The sequence below is a fragment of the Phaethon aethereus genome, assembly GCF_964289735.1.
Source record: "Phaethon aethereus genome assembly, chromosome: 11".
Lineage (NCBI taxonomy): Eukaryota > Metazoa > Chordata > Aves > Phaethontiformes > Phaethontidae > Phaethon > Phaethon aethereus.
In genome coordinates, this window is record NC_138587.1 from 4,813,861 (window position 1) to 4,834,641 (window position 20,781).

A 20,781-nucleotide genomic window follows, 5' to 3' on the forward strand; every position below is an offset into this window, starting at 1 on the left:
TGTATTACAAATACAAAGGGAACTGCAGCAGCTTGAAATCTTGATGCAGAACAGCATCACTGATGATAAGCGTGCTTGTGGCAGCAATATGATGCCTGTAATATCTTAAATATTGTCTAAGATATAATACCTTAGATATCCTGAGGTTGACTTACCAGTTGCATGCAGTGTATGAAATAAAGTATTCATATGCTCTTAGATTTTGGGTTTCTAGTTAAATGGAAATTTTCTTAATAAGATTTTAAAGTTTGTGAAAACAGAGGGAGAAGGGGGAAGAAAGAAAACGAGAAAATTGGAAGAGTGTTTTAGACCAGTTTTCCAGTTTGCTTTTCCCAATGTCATCAGTTCCCATACAAACAGAAATAATTTCCCTCTGTAGGAAAATTCCTGGGGGACCAAAAAGTAATCTCCATTGAGGAAACTTATAGAGGAATGAGTCATCTGAGGTAGAGCTTTTGAGTTTGTAAAATAGAAAAAAAAGATTAGGACCTCAATTTAAGAAACTTTCCGAGTACCTATTTCACTCTAAGCACATGTTTACACACAGTTTGGGAGGTAAGCACACAGTGAAATCATACCCTAATTAGACAATATTTCCAAGGATAAGAACATGGAGTTTCAAATCACAGATGACTTTTCAACTGGATGGGCAATGCTCAAAGCTGTTCCCTGGGATTCAGAATGATGGAGTTCATCCAGTTCTCATAGTGGGAAGATATCATAAGAACAACCCATCAAAACTGGCACCTCCAGCTGAGAAACCATGCGATCAGTGAGTACAGAGACAAGCCCCTTCCTCCCGGCTGTCCCTCCAGAATAAGGATAGAAACGCTGGCAGGAAGCAAGCTCACATTGCCACTGCCCTTGCTTCAGATGATCCGAGGTCAGAAGATTTCTGCCTCAGTGATTGTTGAGCTGGCACCTTTCACAAATACTAAAGTTCATATATAAATAAACAGTTGATGTAATGACCTTTTCACGTTTTAGTAACTTGAAAGTCCCGTTCACGTGCTCTTGGCCTGGCACATCTCCGAGACAAGCAAAAATGACAGCGTTAGTAAAAACAATAGCAGGCAAACTGGATTTGTCCTTCAAACTAGACAAAGATATGATGCAGCCAAGGTTATATAAGCACCAAGGTCAGCATACAAATTGCTGTGCTAATGAGAAGATGGTAGCAATGAGGAACTAACCAACATTGTATTTAATTGGCAACTTCCAGCAGCACCACCTGTGAGGAGTACTCCTTCCACAGAACATGCACACAAACCAGTTGCACCGAGCTGATCACCGGTACAGCTCCCTTCGCTATTAGAATTCCCTTCACATGTTTAGACTTGCAAAAATTAGACTAAAGTAATCAGTCATTAAGAAAGCCTGATTCAATGAAACAGTCTAACCAGACTTAAACCTACTGAGCAATGATATCCTAAATCGGGGCCAAAGTGGAGGTTCCCAAAATAAACATTCAGGTCAAAAAAAAAATTTCTAACCAAAACTGTAAGATTTGGGAAACAAAAACAATTGCCTCTGTACATATGCTTTTAACACCCTCAAATTTAATTGGACAGACCGAGAATTAGTTGGTCTACATTTCAGTACTTTTCCATGTTAAGACTGAACTGGTTGTGCCAATTACAGAAAACTAGTCTACTTGAAACACGCTGTCAAATACTCTGTATGTACACTGTCTGTGCTGCAGCTGAAATTAAGAATAGCATTGAAGTTATATTCTGTCACTCCACTACTGTTAAACTTGACCTCAATAACAGTTGTGAACCTATCACACTTACTTCAAAGTAGGCATGTGTTTGCTTAAACAAGATGTTAATTCCACAGGCTTTGTTCTGGACAGGGTTTTCTACTGCTGAATTACTTCTGCTGTAGAAAAACTCTGCTTGACAGACTGGAGACTCATAATCTTCAGAAAACTGCCCTTTAATGATCGTGGCGCCTGTCTGTGGCTCAGAAGTCCCCTTTCTTAATTAGACGTTTACCAGAAACTGGCAATTGAAATTTTCCTCTTCACTTGACAATGAATAATGCAATGCCTCTGTTAGGATTTCTCTGGATGTTAGAGAAATATTTTGTTCATTAAAGGAACAGAAAAAAGCTGTGATATGAAATAAACAAAATGGCTAATGGTCACCTGTGATATAAATGGTTAATCTGACCTACTGTGCACCTGAAATATCTACTGCTTCATAATCTTCCTAAAATCACAATGCTTTTCTTAAGTGAGCACATAAAATGCTTAACCATAGCATAGCTTAATTTGGTTGGGTTTTTTAAGTGATAAATGATTGAAAAGATGAGTTTTTTAATGCTTTACATTTATACATCTGCTTAATGCTATAAAGCAGGTGGCAAGAAGTCACAAGGGAGAAGGCACTAGGGACAATCACTCTGTGCTTTACTGTCACATGTCAGACATGGGCTGGGAAAAAGGAAACATATGGAGTAATGAAAAAGTGCAGATTTAATAAATGTGTTTTGTTGTGTTCATTAATAATGAAACAAAAGGTCAGGCTTCAATTTCACTAGGACAGGACAACTCTACATTTATCCGTACATCGGGCTTGTTCCTTTCAGAGACTCGGTGGGTAAATGTAAGCAGATCCAGCTAGCCCTCCTGACCGTGGTAGCCAGTTAAGGATTTGACAGGAGGATGGCAGAATAAATAATGTAAAATATACATAAACTTTAAACAAGACTACAATATTCACTATTTTAGACAGTGACTGTTGAAGGAAGCCTTCTTATTAATAGAGTGTAACTTTAGGCAAAAAGCTAGGCTACCATCTAAAAGAAAACCGGTAGGCATCATGGCAGTGTTTTCTTACTTGTGTCAATCCCATGTTGAGAATTCTGGATGTGGATGTATTGTAGGTGACTGGACACACTGTCCACTGGCACAGGAACTGGGCACTTCATTTCTAGTTGCCGAAATGTTTTCTGGCTTTACACTAAGACACCACCTTAGCTGCGTTCATTGGCACTCCGTTTCTCAAACACTACCATCAGAGTCCTTGGGAACACTCAAGAAACAAAATGCTTCACAGAAAGAGTAACTGTACAATCAGACCAAAACCTTATTTGCTTTATGTATTTTTGTGGATCGTGTGCATTTACACGAAGTGAATTAGCTCCTATAGCGTCATTTTTGAGAAAGTGAACATTCATACATTAAAAGATCACAGCTGGTAAGAAAGTCTTCTTAAATTCAACAGAGTTGCTTGCAGAGTGCAACAGAAGTTTTTGTACCTGACCTGACAGTATCTGCGTAAACTGCCAATTTTCAATTTTAGCCAAAAAAGGAAAATGAAGGCATTTTCATCAATAGCACAGTATGAAGATTCTAGGCTGTGGTCGAGCAGCATGGACTGGAAGGGAAGAGTAAGGTGGTAGTGGGACTTCTACCTACATGACACCTTCTGAGGTTTGTGTTCTTCAGCTGAAAACACTGTTCAACTGCTTGAGATGGCCCATGATGACAAAGTCTACTCAGCAGATACTAGGTAGCTACTGAAGGAGCAGGCCCTCTTATTAACAAACTCACTTGGATCGGTCGCTGCTGGGTTCACCGATAGCAGCACCAGGAGTTTTTTCCGTCTTTTTTTGGCAGCAACTTTAATAACCCTCTTCAACACAGATGACCTTCAGAGCTATCCACAATTGCTCTTTCCCTGTCTTACATCACTGAGACATTTGTGGAAGACGGGAGAGGAGCAGAAGGATGGACTCAAAAACTAGTGATAAGCAATGGTACAGAAATGGGAATGTTGAGAATTAGAATAGCCTTAAACACGATGTCTTGGAGATCAGTTTCCAGGTTTCAATTGTGGTGTGTTCTCATGTGGCCTTAGGTAGATCACTAACTTGTTTTGCATTTCATCTTCTCATCTGTACAATAATCCTTTTGTCTTTTTGCTTGGAGCAGACTCTCCAGAGGAGGCATTGTCTTTTGTTTGCATAGTCTGATATGCTACTAAAATAATATTCATATTATTTTAAGGCCTGATCTATACACCAACTTATACTACTCCAATTTTAATTGAGGTATGGTATAAACATTGCTAGACTGTCAACTATTTGAGCTCTAGGTGCTGGAAGGGCATAGCAGGGTAAAGCTCCCTCCCAAGTATATCTTACTCTTAACACCACTGTCAAGGCACCTTCTGCATGCCACTGCTGGAGAAAGGTGACTGGTCTACAGGGACTTTTGGCCTGATTCAGGACAAGAATTGACTTCTTTTGTCACTCCAATTTGGCTTAGATCCATGCAACATTACACACTCAACTAAACATTAATCTTTTTATGCTATTTACTATCATTGTGTATTATACATCACACGATATGAATGAAACATCATCAGTATGGCAACACCTCCATTGATTGCAGTTACATTGTGCTAGAATGATAAAAGGAGACACAACTCAGGACATCAGTGAGTTAGACACCTGCCTGCATAGGGACCCCTTGGTTACAGGATTGTGTATTTTAAAAGTAAATAGAGAAACACAGAGATTTTTTAAAACATAAATTCTCATTCATAATAAAAGCTGTAATTTGCTGTACTGGACAAGCACACTGACATAATTTTTGCCTCTTGGGAAGAGCACATTTGAGAAGGGCAAGAGTATTTTGACGTAACATCGCTGCTGAAGCAGCCCAAGGTGCCGCGCTGGAGGCACAGTGCTCTACGTGGGCAAATCTAGAGAATGAGAGCAAGTGGGTAATTGCACTTGCTGAATTCTGGTCATGAGTAATTCATGATTATTTATGGCTGTCATTTGTACCTCACTCATAAGTATAATTGATTGGCTCCCTCTGGGTCATGCTACCGAAACGGCAGAAAGAGTCATTAAAAACAGACAGCCTGTAAACTTCTGTCTGTGTTTTATATGGACCGGGGTTATTAAGCCATGAAGAGACAAAAGATCACCTCTTTAATTCTGACAAAATATGAAAAAGTATTTCTGCCCTGATATAAAGTCATTTAACAAGATAAATGCATATTTAAGAAAAAAGGGCTCCATGTAAACTTCCCTTATAATGTACAAGAGTCTCAGAAGCCCTGGCATTACTCTAAACCTGTTTTCATCAAAGCAACTGATAGAATTCCCCGTGGTTTTAATTTTGAGTCATGATACATAGGAGTGGAGCCTGGGAATCCAACCAAAAGCAGGCACATTTTAGTATGCTATATACAGTACTAGTGCTGCCTTGTTAATACATAAATGTGCTAATTACTAGCAGAATAAAAATCCCTTTATTTCAAGGGTCTTTCTCCCAAGATTTTCCGTTTGGAAGTTAATGGTTTAGAGAACAAATGTATTCTGTACTCTTAAGTAAAGAATTTTTCTTTGGTCTGAACTATTTTGTCATGGATGGCTCACAAGGCAGAAGGGAAATGCACACATGGAAACAGTCTATTACTAAACAATATAATTCTGGGTTTTTGAAAAAGAGAGACTGCCCATATGAGGGAAATAAAAGAGGGATTAGATGGAGCTGCAAGAAGAATTAACCTGTATTTTGAACCTTCTTTCTCCAGTTCCTGAGGAAAAGGGAGTTTAGAAAATAGGCTTTTGCTGCTCTAATTTCTATAAAAATCTTTAAAGTTCTGCTGCTTTTTCTTAATATGCAGACTTCTTAAAAACTTGCTAAAGAAGTGAATCAGACCAGAAAGAGCATTTTAAGTGGAGCACAGGCATCTGTAGTCTAACAGAACTAGCATTTTTATAGTGCACTTCCCAAGGATTTGCATGAATTTCTACAAAGAAAAGCTGCTTACTCATTCTTAAGCAGAAAAGTTTTTTCTCTGTGTCATTTGTGAAGCACAGAAGAATCAACAAGCCACACAATGCATACAACTGTTTACCATTCATGACACTAAACCCATATAAATCAGTCTAACTTGATGGATGGAAAAATAATTTTCTTTTACTGAAACCTTTCTAGTTTCTGTTGTATACCACCAACATCCAGCAAACAATGTTACACACTATTTAAGCAAAAATAAAGTACAAAATAATTACAACTCCACACACTCAACACTTATGCACAGGGATCTTCTGGCTTTGTCCCTTTCAGTCAACTACTACAGCCAATGTCCAGAGTTACTTCATCTATACTGTTGCATCCGATGTTTGCACAGGCTTGAATGCAAAACTCCTCACTTAGATTCATTGAGTGTCCGCCTCATTCTCTTCTGCAAACCCCTTTCTAGCACGGCCCTGTCCTGTTGCCCTTGCATCGCGTCTGCAGAGCTCCCAAGGGCTCGTGTGCGTGCCCCGCTTGTGACTGCAAGTGGGGAACTGGGAATCAGTTCGAGGAATGTCTTTCTTGTGTAAATAACCCAGGTGTGTAAATGCTGCTATCACAGGAAAAGAGAAAGAACAAATAGGGGGTTTTCCATAGGCATTGTATCAGAGGGAAAAGAAAATAAGAACCGGTGGTAACCGGGAGGAAGTTTTGTCTACGTAAGCGGCACATTTTGATGTACTTGAAAGTTCCCAATTTATGTTGCCATCAAAGTGGTAACTAGTCTTCTCTACTCACCCAAAAAATAAAACATGTAAATGGCTCACCTTGCTAAATAATTCAACTGCAGCAACTGATAAAATGACACTTATGTAATAGCACACTGTATACCGTCTTAACAAAATATCCTAACTCATACCTCAAAAATAAGAACATGTTTTCTAGTAACAGAGTACAATTCTGTCATCTCAGCCATGGCTGCAACTCCTGTTGACTTGCACAGGAGGTCCAGCCTTGTCCTCACAGCATGAAGGCTGGAGGGCTCCCAGCCTCCAGAGCTTGGGAAGATTTAGCCTGAAATTAGCATTAAACAGTGGCAGTTGGCTCAGGAATTGCTGGAGGATACCAAACCTCTCAGTAGAATCATTGTTAAAGTAGAAGCACGTATGTATAGTATAAAACAACGTGAGAAAATCTGTCTTCACAAAAGGTATTTCACTGTGACATACACCCTGAATTAATAGAGGAAGGAGATTTCAACAGGAAGGATGCCAAATGCTTCGCACAGCTCTGACTGAGAGAAGCCGTTGTATTTGTAATGCCTTACGTATTTGCAGCACCATAAAATTACATGGAAAGCTATGTCTTAGCTAGGTAACTACAGCATTGCAAAGGCAAAACTCCCATTGACTTTACTGGGCATCAAATCAAGCTCAAGTGACTATTTTATTTTCATTCCAAGTATTAAAAGAAAAATTCCAGGGGACACTGACCTCCCAGACAGGATTATGCCATGTTTATCTATAGATTTCTTGCTACCTTTACAACATAGATTTTAGGTAGTGTGCACTCTGGAGCCTACTTTTGTGCAAAAGAATATAACATACAGTATATACTATAAATTACAATACTATAAATACTACTCTATTTCATAATTATTACTTTTATTTTTAAATCAAGCATCCCTTCCTTATTTACTGTATGGTCTTAATTCACAGTATTTATCTTTGTCTCTCATGCTAAGCCTACTATCTGGCTCCACCACAAATTTCATCAAGGTCTATTCAGCTCAGTTTAACTACATCCACTTCAGTTTAACTACAGCTTTCTCCATATTCAGTGTATTTCCAATGCAAAGGAGGCCCAAAAGCTAAGCGTGTCAACATTTCAGACGAGTTAATTTATCCATCTTTTTTTGCTATGAAAGATGCCATTGCCTCTGTCACATGGCATGTAAGGTTCTTAAGAAATTATGCATATTTGTAGTTTTTGGCAGTCTTCTAAAGCATTCGTATGCATGGATTGTTTTTTCTTCAATGTTATTTCAGACGTAACCATTTATAAGGAAGGATTTTGCTGAGCACAATTCAGCAGCATGAGGAATAAACTCTATGATTATAGAGCCACATTTTTCTTTTTTAACAAAGTGAAACTATACAGATATATTTATTGACTTTTAAGCACTGGGAATAATTGTTTGTCAACTGTGACAAATTTTCCAGATAGAAACTAAACATCTTAATCAATATCATTTATTTGCTGAAGTTTCAGAAGGACTCCAGATTAGCCACAAGTACTAATTCTACACGGATACCAGAAATCAGGCCACTGAGGTCGCCTCAGTATATTATTCTTCTACATCATTTTTGTGCTACTAAAAATAAAATACCAATACCTGCCACTTTTCCTAGACAAAAAAAAAAAGGCAATTTAGCTCTGTTACGCATAAGCAGACTTGAGAATTACTAGTTTTTATTATCTAAATATTGTAGCGTTCCCATCCTCATGTCCCTTCAATAGAAGATTATATTATTGATGTGTTGGGATGGAAAATAGTAAAAAAAGTAAATCCAAACTATTCACTGCTCGGTATTTACCACATAACGTGGCAGTTACCGCAGGTTTTTAAGGGTCCAGGTTCAGACAGTGTAAATCACTTTAAAGCATACTTTTGCATCATTGCATATTCTTCCATCATTCCACATTCAGAATCTAAATGGTTAATAGTGATAACTCTGCGCAACCCATTAATTCTTATTTTGTTAGTGCAGTTCTGAACACTTCTAACTAGGTCAGCAGTCCACCACATTGGCCAGGACTGCCGATCCAAACAGAAACCTGCAGAGCTAAAAGGATTCCACCTAGTTTGAGTTCAGGAATCAGTGTCTTGTAAGAAATCCACAGACTGACCCCAAAACTATTCATCATGTGCACAGCTACTGTCCGGAGAATTGTTTGCCTAATATGATGTGGGTGCTGCCATATTTCATAGAGTTATTAACTTTTAAAGACAAAATCCCCAACCATATTTTAGCAATGCATTAAGAAACCCATAACAGCAACAACAGTACAGTGAGTTATGCTTTCATTTTACTACAATCATTGCCATCTTATCAAAGCCATGATATAAAATTGTATATACATCAAATAGAAATCCTCTTTTAGAGTTATTTATTTACCATGCTCTGCAGAATCCTAGTATTCCGAAATGTCCGAGTGGAGATTGTTGACTACAAATACCCAGTGAAACGCTCAGTTCTGACTTGGATCCAGCAACAGAAGATGAAAGGTTCTAGCAGAGCAGCCCTGATGCCATTACTTAGAGCACTTTCAGTGTCCCTGCCCGAAGGCTTTCTCCAACCCCTCTGCTGGGGCTATCCTTGTACCAGATGAGGCAGAAAAGATGAGCACGTGCTCCTCAACAGCCGGATTCACCATCCGCTATCTGCAGCTGAGCCACTATGAAAGGGCATTTGTGAAAACCTGCTGCTGTGGCTGCTGCCGGAGAGGGCGCGCGGTGGCGGTGGCAGTAGGGAAGCCTACGAAATGCTGAGTCTCGACCAAAAGCCAAATGCCAGGAAGTCACAAAGCTTACCTACACAAGGTCCCCTTTGCAGGATGAGAGGTTTTAGATTAAAATTTACCTGGCTTTGTTCCCAAATTCTAATATCTGGTCTGATGTCCTTCTGCCTGACTGTGCAGCACTTCTCTTTTTTCTGCATCATGACCTTGTAGAAAACAGAGTCAGGTTACTACTTGGAAATAATTCCTGTAGTAACAATTTATGATACAGTCCAACTACCGCCTGTTCCCTGCATGATATCAACCTGACTTTGAAGTTATGGTTATTTCTATAGCAATTACATATGAAAGCACAAAGAGGATGCCAGTCCTCGGATTTGCAGAAAGAAAGTGTCCTAAGGAACCTCAACTAAAATGCAGGCTTGTACTAAACTGTATATAATCCAAGTTCATTACAATATTGGGGAATAAGCTGGAAAGCTATCCATTGCATGATTTTACCAGTTTTTAGCATAAAGATGTGGAAAGCAGCTCACATGAGTTTCCTGCTCAAGAGTTATTCTTAGAAAAACACTATACTTGCTGCAATTTAGGTTCTTTTATTGCTTGTTGGATTTAGTTGTACCAAAAAAAAAAATTAGGATGAGCACAGTAAAACGTACATTTAATTTGCAGCAAATAATAGAACTCTAACCATAATCAGCATTTTCTTTTTTCCAGAGAAAACATTACACTGAACTTAATTTTACAGCTGTACAAATTGTTTTAAAGTAAAGTAATCTGCTCAATTGGGTAAGTTAATGATATTTAATTTGACCAGGCCAAACTTTACATGCTATGCATTACTGTGAGCAATTGTGTTCAGTACAAGCGTTTGTGTAATGTAAATGTAATGCTAACACCTTCCATTCTCAGCTGGCTTAACAAAAAACCTGGTGTCATCGCCTAAGACAAACCAAAGACGACAGTGTAATAAGTGCTACATGCACAAGGTAATTCAGCAGGAATTTAGCCTTTTCAATCAATTCCGCACTCGAGTTACCCCTCTTTATTATCACCCAGCTTTTTGCTGTGGGCAATATGTTAAGTATGGGCTAAATTCAGTTACTGCACTGAGTAATGTTACTCATTCAGTTGTCCCACTTACTTTCATGGGACTAAACATGGCATAGCACAGTGTGAACCGTGTGCGATCCGATAGAGCCGAATCTAGACATATATTTTAGGTGTTTCAATCGTACTTAAGAAGCTAGTGTGGCAGAGTCACCATATTAGTGTACATTTCAGACATACACAAAAATTAAATGACAAAGCAGTAGCCACCACCAATACCTGAGGCTAGACACTGTTGCATCTATGGCCAATCAAGGCAATTAATTATTTTTATGACTTGCAAAACATATGCTACTCTTCTGTGCACTTCCATGAAGAAGGCAACAGTTTCCACTATGCAGCTTATACCTCTGATTAGAGACACAGTAACATGGTTTATCAAGTGAATAGCTCTCTGACTGGAAAGAGTACAATATAAGACATCATTCAAAAAGAAAATACATAAAGTATGCTCCTTGTTGAGAAAGATGGCTACAACAGAGGCCCTTGCTGTCAGTGCTAGTAGCATCTTCAAATCTCAAGTTGCAGTTTATCTCTACACGTCAGCCAACACTTGCCCCAGTCCAAAGAACGTCGTAACAATTATATGATAGCATGATGCTTTAGGATTGTAATTTCACTATGCAGCTTTCACAGATTGATCTGGGCAGCTTCTCTTCAATTGTTTCTTTTCACCTCCATGAAAATGCCAACAGTTTGCAGGTTAAAAGGGGATAAAAACTTACTGGAGTTACCAGTGGTTCCCACTATTTCGGTAACATCGCTTTTTTTCATATGAGCCCATAGAGCTTTTGGATTTGCAGCTGTCTCAGGCCAAATTTCAAAAGAAATCTCCATCATGGGCTGGCAACAGCAGGAAGTAGGCACACATTCAGCCTTTTCACCACAGTTGCCTTTTTTCAGTTCGTTACAAACCGTTCATTGTGTTTAGCTCCCTTAAAATTACAATCCCTATAGTCAGAGACACATAGAAACATTAAAACTTCCCACGAACCAAAACTCAAAATGAGAATTACGGTTTTGCAGCTTTATAAAAATTCAGACAAATATGACCTCATCTCTTTCACAGCCCCTGGGTAGACTTAGATACTTACGGAAGAATTCATTAGAAAAGATGTGAGGAAGGAAGCTAAGTACGAGTGAAATGCAAAGCCACAGTGGGTTGGAAGTGCTCAAGACCTCTGTCTGGATCAGGAAGGACACCTCTGCTTGCCAAAGATTTGAAACCGTGTATAGAATTGAATGCCTCAGTTCAGTTTTGCTGCTGTGATCAGAAGCTTAACTACTCCTTTGAGATAGGTGGGATCTGTGTTCAAATTCTCTTCTCAGGCCCCCACTGTCCATGGCCTGGCATGTCTAGTATTGGTAGTTCTCAGTAGGGTCTCTCAGGCATGTTTAGTAAAGGTGTTCTCTTACCTGTAAGTATCCAGTCAACCAAGAGATAACGGTGGTGAGATCTGGGGATGGGAAATTGCCAAGCTACACAAACAAAAACTTATTTTGAAAAAAAGCCTGGTTTTGAACAAAATTACTGTTTTTTCTGGATTATTTCTATTCATCATCCCAGTATGACGTCCATGCCTATTCCTAAAATGAAGTTTTTTATTGCAGTGACTAGGTACCACTATCATGTTTCATCTGAAAAATTGTTTGTAAGACACAAGTACATAGTTTTGTAATTTCAGATCTTGTCCCACTAGTTCCATTCAGCAAAAAGGTTAAAAGATTTTAAAAAAAACTAGAAAAATTACAGGAGGATCAGTAACTTGTTCTGTTTGAACAAAGGCTTGGGGATTTCTGATCTGCAAGAAACAAACGGGATGTTGGTTTGTGTTTTAGCTCAAAGAGTGAGCCCAGGATTTGTAAAGTTAGCGTAGTGAAAGAGAATGAGAGATGCATAACATTACATAAATAGTTCCTAGTACTTGCTGTATATACATTTAGATAAAAATTAACAGACAAAACCAACAAAGAATATCCTCTGCTTTCCGACTGTTTCTCTCATTGCTTTGCTTGCTTTCTTCCTGCAGGTCAATGGGAAGGATTTATCGAAAGCAACACACGAGCAGGCGGTGGAAGCATTCAAAACAGCCAAGGAGCCCATCGTGGTGCAAGTCCTGAGGAGAACTCCACGCACCAAGGTCTTCACTCCTCCTCATGACTCTCAACTGGTAGATGTGGGCACACAGACAGATATCACTTTTGAACATATCATGGCTCTAAGCAAGATGGGATCACCTACTCCACCCGTCTCTGTGCTAGACCCATACCTCCTACCTGAAGAGTAAGTAACAGTTTGTGAAGCCCTTGGAAATCTTTGCCTTCCTTAATGTGGCATGTTAGAAGTAGTTCACAAATTCACCTTTACTCGCTGGTGAATGTGTACTCCCAGAAGTAGCCAGGATTCATGCGCCATTGAGCCATAACTCAAAATGTTTTCATTTTTTCTGCACATTAGCAAGCCATTACTCACATGAGTAATGCCACTGAGTCACAACATGGCCTCATAAAGCTCATTTTTTGCTGGCATTTGATGGATAAAGTTATTGCTTCTTGTAATTCCTCTCACTGCCTCTTTGGGTTGCTTATGTTTTAACTTTATTTTTTATAGCTGCCATAAATTGTGTAATGCTAAGAGCTGCTACATTCTGTTCCAGTGTATTAATTACCTTATTATAACCCTGCAGCGATGTTACTCAAATAAATTATTTTCTAGGACTAAAATTACTTACCAGTGCTGTCATGAATGTTTGAGAATCAAATTTTAATTATTGTTAATGGTAGTTTGATGCTTTTGTACTTACAAATAAAAATTACAATTATCTCCTGGCACACACACCACACCCTCACACGCTCTTCAAGAGGAAAAGAGCTCCCCGAGGAACCCATGCAAATTGCCTGTCATCTTGCCACACATCTCCACAAGGGAAAAAGGCATAGAAGGTATTCTGAATGTCTCAGTGCTGTGTATGAGAGCCCATGATCTGGTCAATCCACAGCAATATCTGGTTTTGAGATGGTCCTGTACACGGTGAGAGGCAGTGCTAGCGTGCATGTGTGCTGGCCATGCAGTACAGCTCTGGAAGGGGAACCCACAGACAGCCCAAGCTGTGAACATTGATCAGCTCACAGCGCGCCTCTCCGGACATCCCTGTCAGTGCTCCTAGGAAATAGGGTTTGACTACAAACAGGCACTGATCCTGTACTGCTCCTCAGTGACTTTCACGGCATGTTAATATTCACACATTCAGCCAGGAACTCAGCTTCTGTGTGCAATGCCTGCTCCTTTCATGACTCTCAGTGCTGATGACTTGAAAGATGTTTCCATCGAATATTACTGCATGGCCACCTATTCCCAGCCCATTGAAAATTCAAGCACAGCTGCGTGTTTCAGTGGCAACATTTGACAAAAGGCTAGCTTTGAGCTTGTGTGCAGTCAACAAGCAGCAGGGCTTAGAACACTGTGGAGAGGACACACTTAATCCTAGAGCACCTACGCTGCGTACCCCCAAACACATTTGCGAGAGCGGTTTCAATACCTACGACTTTCCAACTGCAGAACCAAATACACGAGGAAAAGGGCAAAGATTAATTCACAATGAACCATTTAGATTATAACATGCTTGTATAATACCAACTCAGTCCTATCAAGTAGCCTCATATTGCCCCTTAATCATTAGACATAGGTTCAAACTGCTGGCATCATCAGTGGCCTTTGAGCTGTAGATGTTGGTCTGAACCACACAGCCTGCCTCACGGCTGTCCCTGCGTACGAGGGCAGTCAGTTAGCTCTTCAAGTATGCTGTCACACAGCATGTGCAAGCAAACAGTCATTTTTTCCTAATGCTTCCTGTAACTTCTCCAAATCACATTCAAATTAATCTAGTCTGCATATGACAACTTGGGTATCTTAGCCAATTAGCAGATGCTGTTACAAAAATAGCCTCACACTTACAAAGAAACATGTAGCTAGTTAACAGAGAATTAAAGAGAGTTTACTTTCATTGCAGAAACAAAATTCCAGCATGGAAAGAAGCGATCACAAGAGATTACACTGCTTAAAACTTCCAAAGTATAGACAGTGAAACTGTCGGAGAGCTCAAGTTGTAAAAACCAGCATGCTGATAGTGAATGGCAATATGAAGAGTGGTGCATATTTAAATAGTATTTAAATGATTATCCACAGGCTATTGCATTCAAATTAATCAACCAAATGCCGTTAATCCAAGTAGTTGGGTGGCAAATTATTTTTATCATCCTTAGCAATGTGATACAATTTTGTGTCTTTAAGGCAAAGCAAAAATACCAAACAAGTAGGCAAGGATGATTTTACTTGCATGTCTGCAAATAAGCTGACCTTATAAGCAAATAATCTAGTATTCCCTCTCAGTCTTGAACCCTGGCAAATATCTGCCCACTTAGCTATCACCTGGTACCCCTTATCCTACTTTGCCACTACTCTCTGTATATTTTTTCCCTAAGTCAGCTTTACATTTGGAGAAAAATCATTAATAAATGCTAAGACCCTTTACAAGTCTCTCATTCATTATCAGGTGTCAAATGTGTTAGACTCCTCTTATGATACGTGCAATTTTTGTTTAATAAATTTATTGGTGTAAATGGTATAGTGTATATAATTAACGACATGCAACTTCTTGGTTTCGTTGTTGGTGCATCATGTTCACAATGACTTGCTATAAGCTTGGAATGGATTGATATGCTGAGTACTGAGTGCTGTCCTAAAATATACCTTTTTTTTTTCCAGTCATCCATCAGTGCATGAATACTATGACCCAAATGACTATATGGGAGGAATTCATCAAGACATGGACCGAGATGAGTTGGAATTAGAGGTACTTAGTCTTTAGTAACTATTTCATTTACTGAAAGTTTAACTTGTGCATATCATGGTCTTTATATTGTATATAAAGCAAAGAAACATTTCAAACCAGTTATTTGTAATAACATTGCTCATTACTTACTTTGCAAGTTGCAAACCTTACTGATACCTTTAGCAGTGTATTTAACTATGTGCCATGGACTGATGAGCCAGATCTTCAGCTAACAAATTAACATAAATAATGAAGTAATTGATTACATTAATTAAATTATGTGTAACTATGCTGATTAAAATTTTTGAAAATTTGAAAGACTTTGCAAATTTGCTGAGTGGCGGGACCTGTTCCACGTAGACACAGTAAAAATGTATGAGTTTCCCTTAAATATTCCCCAGCTGAGAAACATATGTTCTTGATCATATAATTTAGAAGTATTTTAAGTTTACAAGACCAGGATATGCCACTATACTAAGCTCCTCCCTTCTTCATTTCTGAAAAGCTACATATATAGACATATAAAATTACAGGTAATAAAAGTTGAACCAGTCATGAAGGTATGCAAGTCCATTTTCCTGCCAAATCTTCAAAATCACTTTCAGTTTTTCTACTTGTATATACCATCAGAAGTTCATCTTCAGTTTTCTCATTCTTAATTTTAGCAACCTGCTTCCAACCATTCAGAGTACAGCATATAAACTGTGGGCCCTAGTTCTGCAAGATGCTTAAGCAGTACAGACCCACTGAAGTGTTTTTAACCATTTGTAACAAATAGCAGTAAAGTATCTCAGTAATGCTAAATACTGCCAGCAATGTCTGACCCAGCTAATCCATTCAAGATTATCAGTAATGAATAGTTTACTCTTAGCTTGCTTGCATTTCCGATTTCTTAGATCCTGCTCCTGCTAACTCCTATTTGTCAAAGCAAGCGATGTGACCTATCTGTAGCTCTGTTTAAATCACTAGTAAATTTATCAACAGCTTCAATGGGAGCAGAGTTCAGTCATTCTACGAGCACAAAGTTGTTCCCTTCTATAAAAGTGTTTGCAGGATCAAGGACTTAAAACCCCATAAAAAGTTTGCAAGCTGTTCTCAAATTCTGCAGATCTGGTAGTAATTCACCTCTGTATACAAACGCAAATCAAAGTCAGGATAAAATCAAAGAGCCAGTAAAACAAATGCTGCTTAGCAGACTTCAAGGCCTTACTTCTCAAACAAGTACCTTTTTTTCCTTAAAAAAAAAACAGATACAATATAGATTTCAGTCTTAAGGAAAAATGTAGAACAAATGAGTATTTTCTGCCAGCGTCTTTTCAAAATCTAACTTTTAGGAAATCTAATATTGTGGATAAATTATATTGCGTCCATTAGAAGGTTAACCAGTTGAGCTGAAAACGGTTTAAACACATGCACTTCAGTAGCCAGACGTTAATATGCCTTAAACCACAACATTAATAATTTTGACATTGATATAGTACTTGATGGCAAAAGGTGATCAGCTCAGTAACACAGGGAGATGAACATTAGAAAAGTCTCTGTAGCCTAATAGTATTTCTTAAAAACCATTAAAGATTCATGTTCAAATTGTAGAGACTATGATCAATGGTAAGGTCAAAGTGCTAACAGGGACTCAACTGGCTAGTTGCTTTTTTGTTTGCCTTTTGATAGATACGTTTTAAAAGACCACAAAGGCACTGTTTCATTGACTGCAGCAGGAATGTCTAAAGTAAGAAAGCCATCAAGTCAGCCTTCTGGGTTTCTATGTCCATAAAATGTGCTTTGAATTTAAATCAGAAGCTCCTCATCTAAACTTTTATGGTCTGTAACTGACTGGTTAGTGATTTGTAACAAGTAAACAAGACAAAAACAGTGAAATACCCAAGTTCACAACAAGCTGCTAATGTACATACCCATAGGAAGGAATTTACTCTGGCAGTATTGCCAAGACGCCAAAATTGTGTTCTCAGTTTTACCTCTCAACATTTTTCTTAAAATTGATGACTCGGAGGTAACTGCCACGTATTCCCTACCACAAAAATAAATACCATTTCTTTTCTTTTGAAGTTTACATGCCACAAGGAAAAAGAGACTAAATCCCAAACTACTATCTTATTACAAATTAGAAGTACATTCATTCTTCACAGAGGCCCAGCCAGAATTCACTTCAGGTTCATAGAAGAAGAATAATGTCACTCCAGGATTCCCCAGCAGCGTTATGCATTAATATGTTTATTCAAACAAGTCTGTCCAGCTGTCAGACACACAGCCCAAGCGAGGGCTTTCTCAGTGTGTTAATTTTTTTCAGATTACAAAGGAGAACATTCTACATCAAAAAGGGGGCTTGTTCTCTCACATTTGACATTCTGTCTTTACCCTTTCCTACAAGCAACTTGTATGTAGGTCTTGCTTTCTTTCTGAGTACAGAACTGAACTGAACGCAGCTGAAGAGCTAGTTGAGACTAAGTACAGCTTGGAGATTAAAAACTACATTAAATGGTTGCTAGCTGCTAAGAAATCTCCCTTCTGATACTCTCAATCTTGGACAGAAGTCTTCATGTCAAAAGACCAAAGGAGGACAACAGACTCATTCAAATAGCTTTTTGCCCTCCCAGCGCACAGCTCTTGCACAGTGTTCCCGACATGAAACCATAACATCTGATCAGCAAAAAATGAACACACTGAGCACCAAAAGCCATGCTTCAAATTTGAAATTAATACTTCACTGCTTTTAGGAAATCATAAAGAAAAGCTGAGTACCCGGGTTTTGAGCTGTCCCGTCCGGTTGAAAGTTTTCTTCCACTTGTCCAATAATCTGTTTGCAAGGGAGGGGAGGAGGCAAGAGGTAGCTATCTGAACATGGGAATCTGTAAGCTCCATCGCAGGCATTTGTCAATTTTTATTCCGTCCTGGTTTTAAAGCATTTGAAAGCATCGTTCATGCGAATATATTTCTTCTCAATGAAAAGTCCCGCTCTGCACGGAGTTGCGCTGATCAGGAGCTTCTCAAGGCATTACGATGCGTCTGAATACAGAAGACTTCAACCCTAGCAGTCCTGCTCAGGCAGTAATTGAATATGTAAAGGCTTAAAAAGCAGTATCTTCCTTCAGCTTCACAACTGTACTTTCTAAGACAATTCTTTGTATAGTCTTTGTTTGGAACAAATCCCAAAGTAGTAAAACATTTCACCTTGTTGACAAGCTAATACTGAAAGGCTGTCCTCCCTTAGCTCTCTGGAGGACTTCAACCTGACCTTAACACCTCTTACTGCATAAGAAAGGTCTCAATCATGGACCACTGGCCATCTGGTTGGCAAAGAGCCTGGGCATCCTTCAAGTTAGCTTACTTAGGCATTCTTAGCACCTTTTCATCAGGGTGAGATGCATTTTTCTTCAACCTTCCCCAGCACCACTGATGAGTTAAGCTAGTCCAGCCTCTGTAGTCCATCAGAGAATTACTATCACAGAGCTGGGCTGGCAGGCCCTGCTGGTCAGGTATCTCAGAAGTCAGCACAGAAAAACACCCGCCTCTTTTTAGAGAAAGACAAAAGACAGAATACTTTGGATAATGCTTTCTAAATGTTTGAACTTTTTTTACCCGTCGTTGTCATCTCATTTCAGATTTCTATTGCTCATTTCTGTCTGGGTAGAGAAAGGACTTTGATTTTTATAAATTTGCAGGCAGGCCATAATTTTAAATCAGCAGTACAATAATTCAATAGTCTGTTGCAAATGAGGGATCTTCTGAGCTGATAGAGGTTAATTTACTATTATCACTTACCCTTAATTTATTATTATGAGCAGTTGCAGGTATAATGTCATTTCTTTTTGTCTTGCTACAAATGCCATATGGATTTCGGTAAATAGCTCATTGAGACCTCCTTGGCTCAAGGAGGAAGATATTGATATGGAGCCAGTAATCTTTCAGACAGTTCTCTTGTGCAGACTGTTTTGAAATAGCATACAAAAACTTCTCTTGAACATCTCTTAAGATGTCACTTTTACCCGATTTAAAGAAGCAGATTTTAATTATCTGTGTGTTTAAGTTACATCGTATATGAAATTTTTATATTTATCTTACTAATACAGCCCTGGCATTACCACACTTTGAGGATACCACTATTGTTTGCTAACTAATTTCTGCAGATTTAGACCAGGTGTTGAATACTTTGATGTCTCCCTTCTGCAATGTAGGTGGCTGCTACGTTTCATACTATTTTATACAGAGTTCATAATCGTATCTAAGCCCCAGCTGAGCACTAAAGATTCTTTCATCTCAAGACTGTGCAGTACAGCAGACTAACCTCAAAGAGCACTCGTCTAGCGGGGTCTCTGGAAGCAGTCCAGCTGCTGCTGCGCACGCAGCGGCACCCTCTGCGGGATCAGGCCCTCGGGCTGTCCAGAAGTGCAACACTGAAGACAGAGGAGTAAGAAATGGCAAGTCCAGTGGCATCACAAGCACATGAACTTACACCTTCAAAGTACTCTGGGTCCATGTTATTTCCTAGTGTTTAATTAATTCCCGGTACAATTACACAAGCTACCAATACCTGTACTTGCAGGTGCCAATTTTCTGTTCTATCTTTCATTTTCATGTATCTGTGTGTTACACAGACTGTGCTCTGAACATGAGAAATACTGTTTGCTTTGAAGACTCCGGAGTTGGTTCTTCAACTCCAACTGGAATTGCATACTTTTATCTCTCAAATATTTCAAACCTTTGTGACTATATTAAAACCTTATTGACGCAGAGACCCACAGAAAGCAGCTGTTCCTATCTTTAAGTACACAAAATTATCATATTTGGGTAGCATCAAACCTACTTACTCTTTTCCTACCAAGGACTAGAGGGATTGTACCCAAGGGTAAGTCTGTCAACTAATTCCTCATAAAAATTCAGGTTCTAAACACCTGCTCTAAAAAATTTTTCTTTGCTTTAGCTTTTTGCAGCTTTATCTGTGAGTGTGTTTTTAAGCAATTTTATATATTTTTAAAGGAAAACAGATATATGTTTAATTTACCAGACGATTTATTACCTTCTAGTATGTAACAGACAGTGTCTTGGATGGTGCATTTTAAATGTAAACCCATCCTTATTTTTTAATTATAATAATACACTTCATAGTTGTATTATGGAAATAATACCTGTTGGAAAAACACCTATTGTTATTCAAAACATGCAGCAGGTAATAATGAAACTGATAGCTTGCTCCCTCCTCTCCTTCCGTTCCAAAAGATGCTAGCAAGTGTTTATGGTTACATAGGATCTAGTTAAATAATGGCCAAAATCACTACGCTTCTTTTTGTTGGTTTTTTGGGGGGGGCAGGGGAGGCAGGGGGTTGTTTATATATATTTTTCACTAATAGTGAAACAGCATAATGAGCAACAGCACTAGTTTTTTGCCATTGATTCATTGCCACGTTTTCAAATGAGTAAACCATATAAAAAAAACTTTCTCCAAGACACAAAATCTTTTTGTTAAAATATGTAGGCAATAAGGGAATCATTCTAGGCATGAATTAGTCCCAACACAGAAATTCCCACCAT

The 20,781-nt window shown here is 38.8% G+C and overlaps 1 protein-coding gene across 2 annotated transcripts in view; it reads left to right on the plus strand.

The window, feature by feature from the left end:
• PDZRN3 (PDZ domain containing ring finger 3) overlaps positions 1 to 20,781 on the plus strand; it is a gene marked incomplete at its 5' end in the record, with an annotated part of 144,596 nt that overhangs the window by 115,840 nt on the left and 7,975 nt on the right. For both annotated transcript variants that reach the window (XM_082004664.1, XM_082004665.1), the window contains 2 exons: positions 12,433 to 12,686; positions 15,168 to 15,255. In XM_082004664.1, coding sequence (XP_081860790.1) covers positions 12,433 to 12,686; positions 15,168 to 15,255 — 342 coding nt within the window. The remainder of the gene's footprint in view (positions 1 to 12,432; positions 12,687 to 15,167; positions 15,256 to 20,781) is intronic.